General features: G+C 32.7%; 1 protein-coding gene across 1 annotated transcript; it reads left to right on the top strand.

Moving 5' to 3' along the window:
- Positions 1-1,239: 1,239 nt before the first annotated feature.
- On the top strand, positions 1,240-15,306 carry LOC139501101 (BTB/POZ domain-containing protein 6-B-like). The gene is made up of 6 exons (XM_071290089.1): positions 1,240-1,344; positions 2,864-3,021; positions 6,063-6,211; positions 8,575-8,673; positions 13,003-13,250; positions 13,919-15,306. The coding sequence occupies exons 2-6, from the start codon at positions 2,865-2,867 to the stop codon at positions 14,955-14,957; spliced, it is 1,692 nt and encodes a 563-aa protein (XP_071146190.1). The 5' UTR covers positions 1,240-1,344; position 2,864; the 3' UTR covers positions 14,958-15,306.
- The last annotated feature ends 221 nt before the right edge of the window (positions 15,307-15,527 follow it).

Below are 15,527 nucleotides of genomic sequence, written 5' to 3'. Positions count from 1 at the left end.
CATTCAAATGCATAAATCGCCGCAAAAGGGGGTTCCAACCCCCGGACCCCCGAATTTGCCACTGGTTTATATAAGTCAGTAATTAATACATTGTGATGGGATTTTAGATTTATCACTCAACAACTGTCGGTTTGTCGAACACTAAGTCTTGTATCATTTTACACACTATAATCAAGTTGAAATTTTTTGTCACGATTTTCTCAGGAATTCAATACAAAGATTTCTGAAATCCCTTCATGACTGACGTATACCAACTTTTATTATGATTAGTTTCGCTATTTTAAACAACAGTTTTCGGTATACATTGGTAAAATTATGATTTAAAGGCTATATATATTATCTGGATTTTCATTAACATTAAATTTTACTTAATATTAGATTTTGTTTTGCTGTATATTTCTTTTCTGGTTTCGGTTTCTCTATATTTACAACAATGTTTACCAAACATGAACATAAAAAGGTTATTTAGGCCACACCATTTTAATTTCGTGTTCTACAAATTTTTTACTCCAAAAATTGGGGCAAGCGAGCAATTTTAATTTTTTTTATAAAAATATATTTGCAAATTTTGTAGGCGAAGCTTGAAAAGTGAAGGCGAGGGATTATGTATTAATTTTTTTTTGTAACATAAGATAATAGGTTTTGACAATACAAAGTGTTGCTCCTTTTTGTTTTCTCATTAAGTACTGCGTATTTTCTAAATTTCATTGTACAGTATTAGTTTGTTTTTTAATTATTTATTTATTCCGCGTTTTGAAAATACCGCATATTTTCATCAGATTTTGGAGCAGAATAACAATTAATTAAATTCACGATCCGATAGCAATGTTTGACCGTCGTTAGCTACAGTATGCTTTCAAGATATATATACCGAATGCCGGCCGTGTAGAAGTCTTTGCTCGATCATGACTTAAGACATAACATAAAATTACAATATCAAAACTTTATAAATTCAATAGTTTCATGAATTCAACTTTTTTTTTTTGGTATTAATTTTTATCTATGTTATCATAAATGATAGATATAATGTTTAATTTTTATATTTGTTGGCAACTCGACCTGTTCGAGGAAAAAAATCTGATCAAATCACTTTTCGTGGATTACATGTATTGACCCAGTGAGAATCGGGATGAACACAAGTCATTCGTTACAGTTATTTCCGGAACGTAATATTGCGCGCTCTTTTCCCTTAATAGTTATCCAATTCGGACTTGGTGTGTCAGTGTTAGATCACCCTCTGGCAGGAGGATGTAAACCTGGTGATTTCACATAACATTATACCTAACAATGTTTATAATAGTGAGAAATCCAATATTGTTCATTTAAGAACATTGACAACACAAAGTAAGTACACGTGTACAGTTTAAAATGCAACATACGCAGGATCACCACAGAAAACAGTGTTTACACCAATTAATTTCTATTTAAAACATGAGAAGACTATACCGTACATCAAGATCTTACAAATCTTTTGCGCAATACTGTGTAATTAAAATGTATACACAATGCTTATGACCCCATAACTCAGATCAATTACAAATGTTGGTAGTGTCACATTTAATTTACAGTTCTTGAGTTGTGACCCTTTGTAACGTTAATGCTAGCGGGGGCATCATTTGTGTTCAATGGACACGTTCCCTATTTTATTTTTTATCAAAGCCTTTAATATAAATTTACTTTCATTACAGTTGTATTGATTTAAGTTACCGTAACTGTCTTATTTATCAAAAAAGATGAGGTATTTTTTGCAAAGAACCAATGCTATCCAAAAGAGTTCAAAGGAGGGAAATGGGCCATTCCAGTTAATTTCTGACAGGTGGGGATGGATGGGGAGATTTTTTTTATAGGTATCAGAAAAAACATCATGAAAAACTACCTATCAGATCTAAAAATTTAGACACATAAGATGTAGAGTGTCTGTTCATACTAGGCGGATGGGCTTTCATGGGAAAATTACCTATTGCTGCAAGACTCTCAGAAGTTTTTGGCGTATAATTGTACATGTCAGATGGAAAAAAAATATCACCCTCCAGATGTATAAATTTTACATCCCTCAAAAAGGACCATCCATCCCCCATTAGCAGAGATTAACAGGAATGGCCATATGTATTAATAACTAAAGGCCACCATAAATTTAAACAAGAAAACTTATTTGTTAATCAGTTACGAAACATTTTACTATAAAAACAAATATGAAGGACCAATAGAAACATATTAATTCACAGGCCCTTGAAGTTTACATGGCATGGGTACTTAAAGAAATTAACAGAGCTTTCTGTATATTTCATTATTTTAAATCTACAGTTTTAGGTTGCAATAGAACAAAAAAAAAAACTTTTTATGATAAACATGAAAAAAAAGTGATACTTGATAATTACTGACGAGACAATGGTTTAGTTTAAAACATCAAAGCTGTGATGAAATATATATTTGAAATAATACACGTCTATAACCTTTTTGGAATAATACACAGCTCCAGTTGTAAACTTTCCAGAGGTGCTATCCAGGACTTTGATTTCTTTTGTTGAAGAGTATTACATGTATATTTTTAAGTAATAATTCCATGTAGTACAACTATTGCATCTATAGTAGATCGTCTGGGTCTGAAGCCAGACATATTGTTATAAATAATAAGTTCTTCCTCCTCTGACCACGAGAATAAATGGTTGGTTATTATAGTAGTGAATTATTAGTTTGGATAAAAGACTAGCTCTCTAGGTGAAAAAACAGAATTTTTAAAATAGGTGCAAATAAGATTGGACAACAATATAACATTTTCCTATTTATCCCATCATTTATTCCGTGTATTAGTGCTTTGATATTCTCTTGCCAATATTAAAATACAATGATTTTTCTTATCCAGGATGAAAATGTTTGCACTGGTTTTGTTTGATCTTGACGGTTACACCTCAGTCATTGAAAGACGACATCTTATCACTGATAAAGAGTCCACTGTCTCAACAACTTTGAATGTGAAATATGGAAGAAAGGAACTATTTGGTGAAATATTGTGTCTTAATGGTAAGTAGCAGTGACGGATCCAGCCAATTTAAAAAGGGGGGTTCCCAACACAGAGTAAAAGGGGAGGGGGGTTTCAACTATATAACACAGAGTAAAGGGGATTCCAACTATATGCTCCCATTCAAATGCACTGATCGGCCAAGACAACGGGGTTCAAACCCCCGGATCCCCCCCCTTGGATCCGCCACTGAATAGTAAACACTGTAATACATGTGCTTTAAAAAGAATTATAATGCAAAGTTTGGGTCATCATGGTCTTGGTTCTATTTACATAATGCTTATATATAATACTTTCAAACACTGATTAAGTTTGAATTTGGATGAGACCCACTTCCACTGTCTCAAGTTATATTTCCCTTTGTAATTTGAAAAAAAAAAATGCTATATATACCATGGATGCATTCCTATTTTAATTAATTTCATCTCCCCTTACTTAGTAAAGTTGAAAAAAAAACCCTGTTAAACCAGTTGAAATAATGCATTGAATTACTAATTAATTAATTTCCTAGTGTCTTTTTGTTGTTGGGATGTTCAAGTTCCCAGCCACGTCCACTTGTATTTTTATGCCCCACCTATGACAATAGAGGGCCATTATGTTTTCTGGTCTGTGCGTCCGTTTGTCCGAATGTCCTTATGTCCCGCTTCAGGTTAAAGTTTTTGGTCAAGGTAGTTGTTGATGAAGATGAGGTCCAATCACCTCCAAACTAAGTACACATGTTCCCTATGGTACATGTATGATCTTTTTAATTGCCAAAATTAGATTTTTTTTACCCAATTTCATGGTCCATTGAAATGGAAAATGATAGTACTTTAGACACATTTTTGTTTTCCATCTGGTGAGTTAAACATTTTTTCAACTGATTTTTATAGTTCGTTCTTAATGTTGTACTGTTATACCACTGTCCTAGGTTACGGGGGATCCTGGGAACATGTCTAACCCCGCCACATTATACAAGTATTTGCCTGTCCCAAGTCAGGAGCCTATAATTCAGTGGTTGTCGTTATTTTATGTGTTACATATTTGTTTTTCCTTCATTTTTTACATAAATAAGGCTGTTAGTTTTCTCGTTTGTCATTTGGGGCCTTTTATAGGTGACACTGCGTCATGGGCTTTGCTCATTGTTGGAGACAATTACCTATAGTTGTGAATGTCTGTGTCATTTTCGTCTCTTGTGGTAAAATGCAGTTTTTGGCTAATATCTCTGAAACCAAAGCAGTTAGGGCAAATCTAACTACATAAGATTGTTCATTAGGTCGAATTCTATCTGCCCTGATATTTTCAGACCATTCAGACAACCGGTTGTTTGGTTGCTGCCCCTGACTTTGTAATTTGAGAAAACTTAGCAGCTTTTGGTTATTATCTTGAATTATATTAAAGATAGATTTATACTGTAAACAGCAATCATGTTCAGCAAAATAAGATCTACAAATAAGTCAACTTGAACAAAATGGTTAATTGACTACTAAAGGAGTTATTGCCCTTTATAGTAAATTTTTAACAATTCATTTTCCACTGTAACTACTGTGCCATTTTCATTATAGATAGAGATAATTGTAAGCAGCAAGACTATTCAGTAAAGTAAGATCTAAAAACACATCACCATCACCAAAACACAATTTTGTCAAAAAACATCTATGTGTCATTAGTTTTATTGTCGAGCCTGCAACTTTTGTTGCAGAAAGCTCGACATAGGGATAGTGATCCGGCGGCGGCGTCTACGGTGGCGGCTACGGCGGCGGCGTTAGCTCACTTCTTAAAAGCTTTATATTTTAGAAGGTGGAAGACCTGGATGCTTCATACTTTGTATATAGATGCTTCATGTTACGAAGTTTCCGTCAGTCACATGTCCAATGTCCTTGAATTCATTTTCATGGTTCAGTGACCACTTGAAAAAAAAGTTCAAATTTTTTGTAATGTTGAATTCTCTCTTATTATAAGTAATAGGATAACTATATTTGATATGTGCGTACCTTGCAAGGTCCTCGTGTCTGTCAGACAGTTTTCACTTGACCTCGACCTCATTTCATGGATCAGTGAACAAGGTTAAGTTTTGGTGGTCAAGTCCATATCTCAGATACTATAAGCAATAGTGCTAGTATATTCGGTGTATGGAAGGACTGTAAGGTGTACATGTCCAACTGACAGGTGTCATCTGACCTTGACCTCATTTTCATGGTTCAGTGGTTATAGTTAAATTTTTGTGTTTTGGTCTGTTTTTCTCATACCATATGCAATAGGTCTACAATATTTGTTGTATGGAATGATTGTTAAGTGTACATGTCTTGCGTGCAGATGTCATGTGACCTTGACCTCATTTTCATGGTTCAGTGGTCAAAGTTAAGTTTTTGAGTTTTGGTCTTTTTATCTAATGCTATATGCCATAGGTCAACTATTTTTGGTGTATGGAAATATTTTATGATCAGTCGAGCAGGTTTTATTTAACCGTGACCTCATTTTCACGGTTCAAGTGTTAAGTTTTTGTGTTTTGGTCTATTTTTCTTAAACTATATGTAATGTGTCAACTATATATGTTGTATAGAAGCATTGTTAGCTGTACCTGTCTGCCTGGCATGGTTCGTCTGACCTGGACCTCTTTTTCAAGGTTCATTGGTCTTTGTTTAATTATCTTGGTTAATGTTAAGTTTATGTGACAGTTGTAATAAAGCTTAGCTTTATACTTAGGACTATCAACATAATATCAATATATTAGTATAGAAGGCGAGACATTTCAGCGTGTGCACTCTTGTATTCACAAAGACCATGGAAGTAATATTTATATTACTTCCATGCAAAGACCAAGGTGAGCGACACAGGTTTTTTAGAGCCTCTAGTTAAAAAGAAGAGTCAATAGACTTGTTTTCAAGTTGAGTCGGGATGAAAAAAAAATCAGTAGAAAACATGCATTTAATAATTAGATGTTTATACTCACTGTAGTGTTTTGATTAGCACGACAGTGGCCATGCATTCTATGGTTTATTAGTCAATTTTTCAAGAATACACTGACATTTAAATATTAATCAAATTTCTTTGGTTATAACAGATGACAAATATGCCATTGATGTGTTTCAAGAAAAATGGGAGAAGACAGAAAGAGCCAAATTTCTTTCCAAAGAAATTCAGAAAAGAGAAAAACTTGGTACTTCGCATACTGGTGGGTTCTTGGCCTTATGGCCTCGAGATGAGACCGAGGTATGTTACAGTATTGGTGTTCCTTAATTAAGGTGGTACCTAAAATTACAGGGAGATGACTTTGTAAAAAATCAATTGAACTTTTCAATGATCAAAACTAGTGTTTGTCAAACTGCTATACAATAAATGACATTTTTCTGATAAAGTGATTGGTTCAAATTGTTTATAAATTTTTATATTTTTGTCAAAGGGTCAGGGTAAATGTTTAGTCAAAATATTTAAAAAAAATTAAAGGAGCTGAACTCATTTTAGTGTATGTGGTAACTTGGGTACAACCTTAAAAAAAATTAGTTGCATTGTATGAATTTGCCTCAAATACCATGATAGTTGCCATTTTGAATATTGCTTTTTTACCCTCGCGAGCGTCTACCTGCAAAAGTTATTAAAAAAAAAGACAACATGGTTAAGCACTATTGATTGAGTTAAACCAAAAACTTTTCCAACAAAAATGTCAGATTTCAATTTGAAATACAAAAAAAAGACGTCTATTCAAATAAACGATTTAATGATGGAATAACAATGACGTTTACCAGTATATATAGATACCACGATGTTACAAAAAGATTGTACTAACACATGTACTATTATTACATGCATAATCCCCCATGCAGTACTCCGAAATCCCTTCTCTGTACAGACAGTTTTAATCAAAATCTATCCGGTGTCATTAAACAGATACATGTATATCATGGTACGGAGGGGTATTTGATAAAAATACCAGTCTTTGGAGCAACATTCTCTCTTGTCACTCAACTGGTATAATTTTACTATTTAAATGAAATACCCCTCCATAACATGATATATCTGATCATTATACAATAACAAGAGTATACCAATAAAAAAAATTGTTCTTTGCCATAATAATGACTTAACCCAAGCATAAAAACATAGCCGTATTTGACACAGCCTTTTTCAACTTTTGATCTTCAGTGCTGTACAACTTTGTACTTTTTTTCGCTTTCGATCATTTATATCTGGGCGTCACTGGTGAGTCTTGTGTGGACGAGGCGCGTTTTTGACGTATTGAATTTTAAACCTGATTTAAAATATCATGTGTTTCTTTGTCTAATACGTTCTCCTATTTATTTGTATTGTAGTCCTGTAATATTATGTTGTCATTTCAATGTTATATTTAACATTGCCATTAAAGTGCGAGGTTTGGCATGCCACAAAACCAGGTTCAACCCACCATTTTGTCCTTTAAAAATGTCCAGTACCAAGTCAGGAATATGGCCATTGTTATATTATTGTTCGTTTCTGTGTGTGTTACATTTTAACGTTGCGTCGTTTGTTTTCTCTTATTTTTGAGTGTAATTTCACATTGCGATAAGACGTGTCACGGTACTTGTCTATCCCAAATTCATGTATTTGGTTTTGATGTTATATTTGTGGGATTTTGTCTGATGTTTGGTCCGTTTCTGTGTGTGTTACATTTTAGTGTTATGTCGTTGTTCTCCTCTTATATTTCATGCGTTTCCCTCGGTTTTAGTTTGTTACCCCGATTTTGTTGTTTGTCCATGGATTTATGAGTTTTGAACAGCGGTATACTACTGTTGCCTTTATTTAGGGAGCTACCATTTGATTTTTAGGGGGGGGGGGGCTAGGATGAAAAATTTTATCATGAATTTTTATTTTTCACTCTGTTTGGTCCTGCTTTTTTTTTTTTAGTTTATCCTGACTTTGTTTTACCTAAATTGTCGTCCTGACTTTTTTGTGGCAATTGTCTCATCCTGCCTTTTTTTTTTTTACCCAGAACTCCTGTCCTGCCTATTTTTTTTCAAATTTCATCCTAGCCCCCCCTCCCCCCCCCTCCCCCCCCCCCCATAAAAATCAAATGGTAGCTCCTTTAAGGAGATGTTGCTATATGTCAATGGAGCAGCAACCCAGTAAAAAAAGAGTCCCCCAATGAGACAGATGTGTCCATATAATACAATGTTTTGGTGAGGATTCCATTCAGTTTATACCAATCTGAAATTTATAAAAATATTTGTATAATTCAGTAACATCGAAATTAAGCTATGCATGAGGATAAAAAAGTTTGAGTAGGAATTTAGCATTTATACGTTTTTGTAACCTTCATGAAAAATGAATGAATTGTATGCCAAAGCGCAGTTTTTCAAAAGGAATATTGTAGAAAATATTATACCTTCGTTTATATCATTTTTTGAAATGTGTATGCATTTTATATTATGTATTGATGTGCGCGTTTAATGTAAAATTTATTTTAGGGCAAGTGTATCAAATGACAAATTATGCATATAAGACAATTTAAGAGCAGAGAACATGATATATATGATTATGATTTTTAACAAGTCAAACACATATCCAGTTCTTTATAGACGTTTTGATTATTTTGTTTTTAGATTGATAGCAATGTCCAGAGAGTAGAGAATCATGTTCCAGAAGATGTTGTAGAAGGTACAGAAGCTATGGAAGTCACTGAAGAAGTATCACAAAATGAGGTAAATACTTAATGTATGTGTATGTGCATATATATATATACTTGGTAAAAAAAGAAGATGCGGTATGAATGCCAATGAGACAACTCTCTAAAAAGACCAAGTTACACAGAAATTAACAACTACAGGTCACTGTACACCCTTCAAGAATGAAATAAGCCAATACCATATAGTCAGCTTTAAAGGAAATGCGAAACAATTCAAAGGAGAAAACAAACGGCCTATATATAATTAATATAACGAATGTGCAAACAAAATGAATGTAAACAAATATGTAACACAACAACAAACCACAACCATTATAGGCTTCTGACTTAGAACGTCACAGACACATAGCAAGGTTAATCATGTAAGCTGTATTTTACAAATTTGGAGGCCTCACTTTCATTGTTCTAGAGTTAGGCCATGTGAAGGACGTTGTCCTGTTGTTTAGTTTGCTTCGACCAATGCAATTAAACTTAAATGCAATGCTTATTTCCCCAAAAGTCAATTTGTAAGTGTCACTTCAATTGTTCTTTAGTTATGTCCCTATATAAAAATATTGCTCAATTAACCAGCTAAATTTTCTTTTTCTAATAATTACAAATATTATGAAATATGTGAAAGGTAATGGTGGAATTAGTTGATTTTTTATCTTTGATTTAATGTTTTATTAATTATAATAAGAATTTTAATGGGAGTTTTTTTGTCGTTGAGTGAGGTCTATTTGCTGAAAACTAGGTACATTTACAGCAAATTCGTCACTTTCCTGAAGCAATTGATGAAATTTATTTGGTTTAAATGCATATACAGTAAAAATGTATAAATAGTAAAAATGTGTAAAAAGTCATAACAAAATTTGAAGGTTCAATTTTGACTCTTGGAAATAAAATTCATATGGAAATAACATATTCCACCCTGACACTTACATTTATTGTATGACTTTTTTTTAATAAGTTTGGAATTACCGGGAACCACTATTATTTAGTTCTTTGAAAATAAATACGGATTTAGCTTATGAGCTTTTACAACCATTCTTGTCAGGCCGTGGCTGTAAATAAAGATAACAGGTGAACTGCAAAACTTGTCTTATGCTTTACACTTAAAATGATTGTCCAATTAGCATGCATACCTTTACCAGTTTGCCTTCTACATGTCGTAGTCTCTTGATGTTGTTTTATGCACTTGTAATAGGACAAACACATGTTACTTGATCTCAGAATAAATATTAGATACTGATACAGGTTTTTTTCTTCAGAATCAACAAAATCCAGAAGACATCACTGGACCCCGAAAGTGTTGAAGAAGTGCATACAGAAACGGTTAAAGAGGTAATTGAAAGCTTCAACCCAAAAATATGAATTTAATTTAAATCAAATGCTTTTAAATTGTCAATAATTGTAAAATTCATATAAACTGGATTGCCAGATTTTTTCTGTTCATTTGCCTTTGTTATAAAATCATATCTTCTATGTCAATATCTAATAAAACTTCCTATAAAACTATTTTAATTTCAATCTATTAATTTAAGTGTATGTAAACAATAAAATGGTCTTATATAAACAAAACAATGATATCAGTTACATTTGTACCTGGAATAAAAAAAAAAAGGAAGGAATGAAATAAGGCTTACATGAACAGCAAATTAAAATTGAATTTTTTTGTGAAATCATGGTCAAAAACCTATTAAATCATCTTGACATCTACATATTAAATCACATAAATCACTGATATCAACTGAGACATAATTACTTAGATATAATTCTGGAAACACAAGCCTTCGACAAGGATCAAAACCTACACTGTATGAGTCAGTTAAAAGACCATCAAATAATTTAAATGGAAACCAAAATCCCTATTCATGTACAAAACAATATAAAAAAAGACCAAATAAGATTACCAGCAACCGACAACACTTTACTTTCAACAGGTTCAAACCTAATATGCTAGTCAGGTTAAACATGTTGTGCAATCAAAACTTTTGAATGCCTTTAAAGTAGGAAAGTCAAGTCAGTGAAGATTTACTATTTTATTACTTGTTGGATTTTGGGACATTAATCAAGTACTCACTCAGTGGTAAAACATTAAAAAAATGGAAACACAAAATTATACCCATTTATGTATTGTATTGTTGGTTGTTGTATTATGATCATAAAACCCCCAATCGTTTTAAATGACACTTAAACATTCAAATAATATTTTATTTCTTATTCATTTTGATTAAGGAGGCTCGAGGGTATAAACATTTCGGGAAAAAATGAAACAGTTATTTTTCATTACAAATTTTATTTATTACTTTTATTAGTTGTTACTTTATCATATGGTACAAAAAACATTAAAACAAATCAATTTGTGTTGGCCCCAGATGAGTTTTGAAATTTATAATCATTGAAAATGATCCAAATTATCTCCCTTTGGTGCAAAAATGCCATTTTTGGGCATCGCAATATCTTTTTTTAACTGATCGGTGACCTATATTTTTATGCCCCACCTATGATAGTAGAGGGGCATTATGTTTACTGGTCTGTGCGTCCGTCCGTGCTTCTGGCCGTCCATGCGTCTGTCAGTCTGTCCCGCTTCAGGTTAAAGAACAGCAGTCAATTAAGAACTGTGAATACTAATAAACTGCTTAAGAACTGCTGTCCTCTTTGACTTGAGTATAAACCTTTGTTTGTTTCAATGCTTAAACATAAGGAAATGTCATAAAACTCCAGTCTTTACTTTTATATTCTTATAAGTCGACTAACATGTAGATAATACATGAATATAGGGGATTACTACATACAGTTTTAGCAATGGCTTTCTTAAAACAAGTTCCGAATTAACGATATGACAAATGTACACATACAAATATGGACTTAATCAGTTACACCTTCTCTCTAGAAGGCAATTTCTTGAATTGCAAAGATTGTTTAGGGCTTTTTGTAAACAATTATTATCAAACAAGAGATACATTTTAAGTGATATAACGAAAATCTATGTAGAATCGGGGGATTTTCTGGAATTTTGGCTTCAGAAGCCGCAATATCCATAATTTCTATTAAATGCAATGAAACAATAAAAATATAATTCCCGTGAACGATATTTTTATTTAGTTTAATTCTTTTGTACATAAAAGCACGTCTCTTTAATTCTTTTGCTGTTTTGATAATTGCATTATTTTGAAAAAATCGTAATAAACAGGCCTTCATTTGCCACAAAATCCAGAGTAACTGTAACTATGAAAATATAAAAGCAATTACACAAAATCCATAATCTACGTGAAAGACGTTTCCTTAAAATGTTATCTGTAAAAAAAAAATGCACGTATCTCGTTGTTTTTTCAGTACTTGTTGATATCAAATTACACATTTCTGTAACTACTGGGCCAAATTTAACCAAACCTCGCCACAATCATCATTTGGTTATCTAGTTTAAAAAGTGTGTCTGACGACCCTGTCTGCCAACCAACATGACCGCCCTAGCTAAAAAAAAAACATAGGGGGTAAATGCAGTTTTTAACTTATATCTCTTAAACAAAAGCATTACGTACATTTGACATGGGGTAAACATGGTCATCAGGTAAAGATGTATTTTCCCTAATCAGACAACCAGTTGTTGGGTTGCTATCCGTGAATTAGATATTTAAAGGAAATTTTGCAGTTTTTTGTTATTATTTGGAATATTATTATAGATAGAGATAAACTGTAAGCAGCAATAATGTTACAGTGCTTATCCAGTGACCTTTGGGGTATCACAATAGCAATGGCTAAAACAGTTTACAAATTGCAGTTTGATTTCTTCTCCCACAAACTGATCAACTGGTAAAATATTTTAGCAGATTGCTCAAGTGAAATGTTGTTAGTATGAAGTGAGTGCTGTAAAATCAAAAATAATACTTACCATCCAGATCCAGTTAGTTTATATCTTTGTCATTCTTTTCAAACAAAATAATGACTTACTATAGTATGAGTCACTGAATAAGGTCTAATATTGACATGGAAACTTCTATCATAAATAGATTTTATAATAAAAGTTTAAGTTTCACGGTTCAAGTTTAAGACGGCCATTAGCTTGAGCGGTATTCTTTGCAAATTATTTCGGATATGTTTTGTCAGATGTAACAGCACCAATTCGAGCCCGGTCAAAAAACAACATTTTGCGATTTACCCGACCTAAATGTACATGTAGCACTGGTGATTTTAAACCAGCTCCGTGTTGAAAACTGTACTTTGACCTAAAATGCTTAACTTTTATAAGTTTATGAGTTGGAGGGAGAGTTGTCTCATTGGCACTCATACCACATCTTCTTATATCTATTGGATGTTGATTGGGATTTATAGTTATGAGTATGTATTTATTTTCTCTGCGTAGTTTGTGATGGAAATGGACTGGCAATCTGGAAAGTCATTAAAAGAGAGAATGAAATTGATGTTGGAAAAACAGTTAATGTGTGATGTCATCTTTTTAGTTGGAGAAAATGCTGAAATTATCTGTGCTCATACGTACATGTTGGCTAGTGCTAGCAGTGTATTTTACACTATGTTTGAAGGCTCATTGGCAGAGAAAGGAAAGGTGACAATAACTGATATTGCGCCGGCTTCTTTTAAGTTGATGTTGAAGTAAGTCAAATTCATTGACAAAAAAAAAAAAAGAAATAAGATTATTACCAACGATCATGAAACAACAAGGGCAATTAATTACTTATTAATAAATAATTTGCAGAGTCCCGTAAAATTACAGAATTGTGTTGCATTAACGACTGCAGCCTGACTGGATCTTATATAAAAAAAAACTTCATATCAAAAGAAGATGTTTTAGATTTAGATATGTTCCTTTGTCGCAGTTAATGACAATAAACTGGGTCAAGGAAACATATTTAAAACTTCTTCTATTGATATGAATATTGTTGATAGTATTAGAGACAGACAACGTAATAATTGGTCTCATGGCAAACGTATCAATCGAAAGTTCATAAACCACATTTTTTTAAAAATAATTCAGAAGTAAATAGAAAAGTACATGATACACATATATCTAGAATATGAAAGACAATTTAGGTACTTTCAGCGGTTTGTGTTTGCACTGGCTGACAAAGTAGCCAACAATGTGATGGTGGTATGCATTCCACCACCATATCTTGAATATTCGTGTATTACGATATTTCTCCATTCTCAACAGTTATATCTTAAATATTTAAAAAGGTCGGCAATTTAGAATTTAACTATATTAAACGAGAGACTGAGAGAGTACAAATGTGTATTTAAGAATTATTCTTTGTGTTTTACAGATTTATTTACACAGATGATGTGGAGATAAATTATGATAATGTGGAGGTTTTGTTGCTTGCTGGAGATAAGTACTGCATCCAGGTGCTTAAGGATAAATGCGTTTGTTTTTTAAAGAAAAAAATGAACACAGATTATGTGTTCACTGTTCTGAAAATAGCTTTTGGCATAAATATGGAAGAATTGAAGTCTTGTGCCTTAGAATATATTTTAAGAAATGGACACAACTGCTTAAAATCCGTTTCTTTTGTGAAATTACCAGGAGAATATGTGAAACATATTATCAAATCTGATACATTGAGATGCAAGGAAGAACATGTTTATGAGCAAATGGTTAGATGGGCAAAATTTAGATGTACCAAACAACAAATACCAACGGCATATAACAACGTCAGGGCATGTCTTGGCGATTTGTTATATCTGATCAGATTCCCAACAATGAAGCAACATTATTTTACTGAGAATGTTTCGAACAGCGGCTTACTGACATCAGATGAAACAATCAATGTTTTCCGTTCCTTTACCAATAATGGGAACAGTATTTTTATTTCACAAAAGAGACATTATAGGGTGCGTTTTCGAAGATGTGTTTGTAATTATGATAAAGTTAATTTCTACAAACGTACTTCTAAGTATGACTGTGTTGATTTTCAAACATCTTTTAATGGTAAGTTATGCGCTGTCCTCTTGTTTGGATCAACAACATATTCAGGATCTAACGATGTAACAATCAGTATTTTACTTGGAGATTCTCTAATCAGTACCACAAAAAGAGAGCTGAAGTCTGAGGCAAACAAACAAATTTATGAAATTAATTTAAGCCGCACAGTAGATATACATAAAATGAAACGATATACAGTTAAAGTTAACATGAAAGGACCCAGCACACTCGTTGGAAAAAGAAAAAGCTACAAACATCTTGTATACTCAAGTTGTGGATTTACAGCAGAAACAGTGACATTTTTACCACCATCTCTTAAACCGTATTTTAGAAGAAGTGAAATATGTGGACAAATACCAGGACTTACGTTTTCTTTTTGAAACACAAGTACGAAAATGATATTTCATCAAAAAGAAGCATGAACACTGTGCCTGGGATGGTTTTGTGATTTCCATTCATCTTTACTTTAGTGAGATTTGGAGAACTGCCAATGGAATTTAGCCATTGGCCAAATGCAAAAGACATGTTATTTCTTTTCTTTCATCATACGAATTGCACGATTTCTTACTTTCAGGGAAAATAGGAATTAGTTTATTTAAATCAGTTCGTTCCTTTCGAAACAGACTAATTTGATTAAAAGCTTTATATATTGAAGGATTACGTGTCATCATATGTTCTTGACCATACTATATCAACATATATTATATTGAAATATTATTTTGATTTTGATTTTGTTTTTGTGATTTGACTTTGATGATTTTGTCTTTAAAACTAAACTACCTTGGCAAAACCTTTTGGAATTTTTGGTCATCAATGCTTTTCAGCTTTGTACTTCATTTGCCCACCTAACGATATCTTCTAAACATTATCACGGGTAGTAAGGTCGTCATATTGAGGAGCGTTTAGTACAGTGAATTTGTTATAGTTTGGTTAAGGTCATGGATAAGTTA

Source organism: Mytilus edulis, chromosome 13 (genome assembly GCF_963676685.1).
Source record: "Mytilus edulis chromosome 13, xbMytEdul2.2, whole genome shotgun sequence".
Taxonomy (NCBI): Eukaryota; Metazoa; Mollusca; class Bivalvia; order Mytilida; family Mytilidae; genus Mytilus; species Mytilus edulis.
Note: the sequence above shows the minus strand (reverse complement) of the source record. Positions and strands in the feature narration are given on the sequence as shown.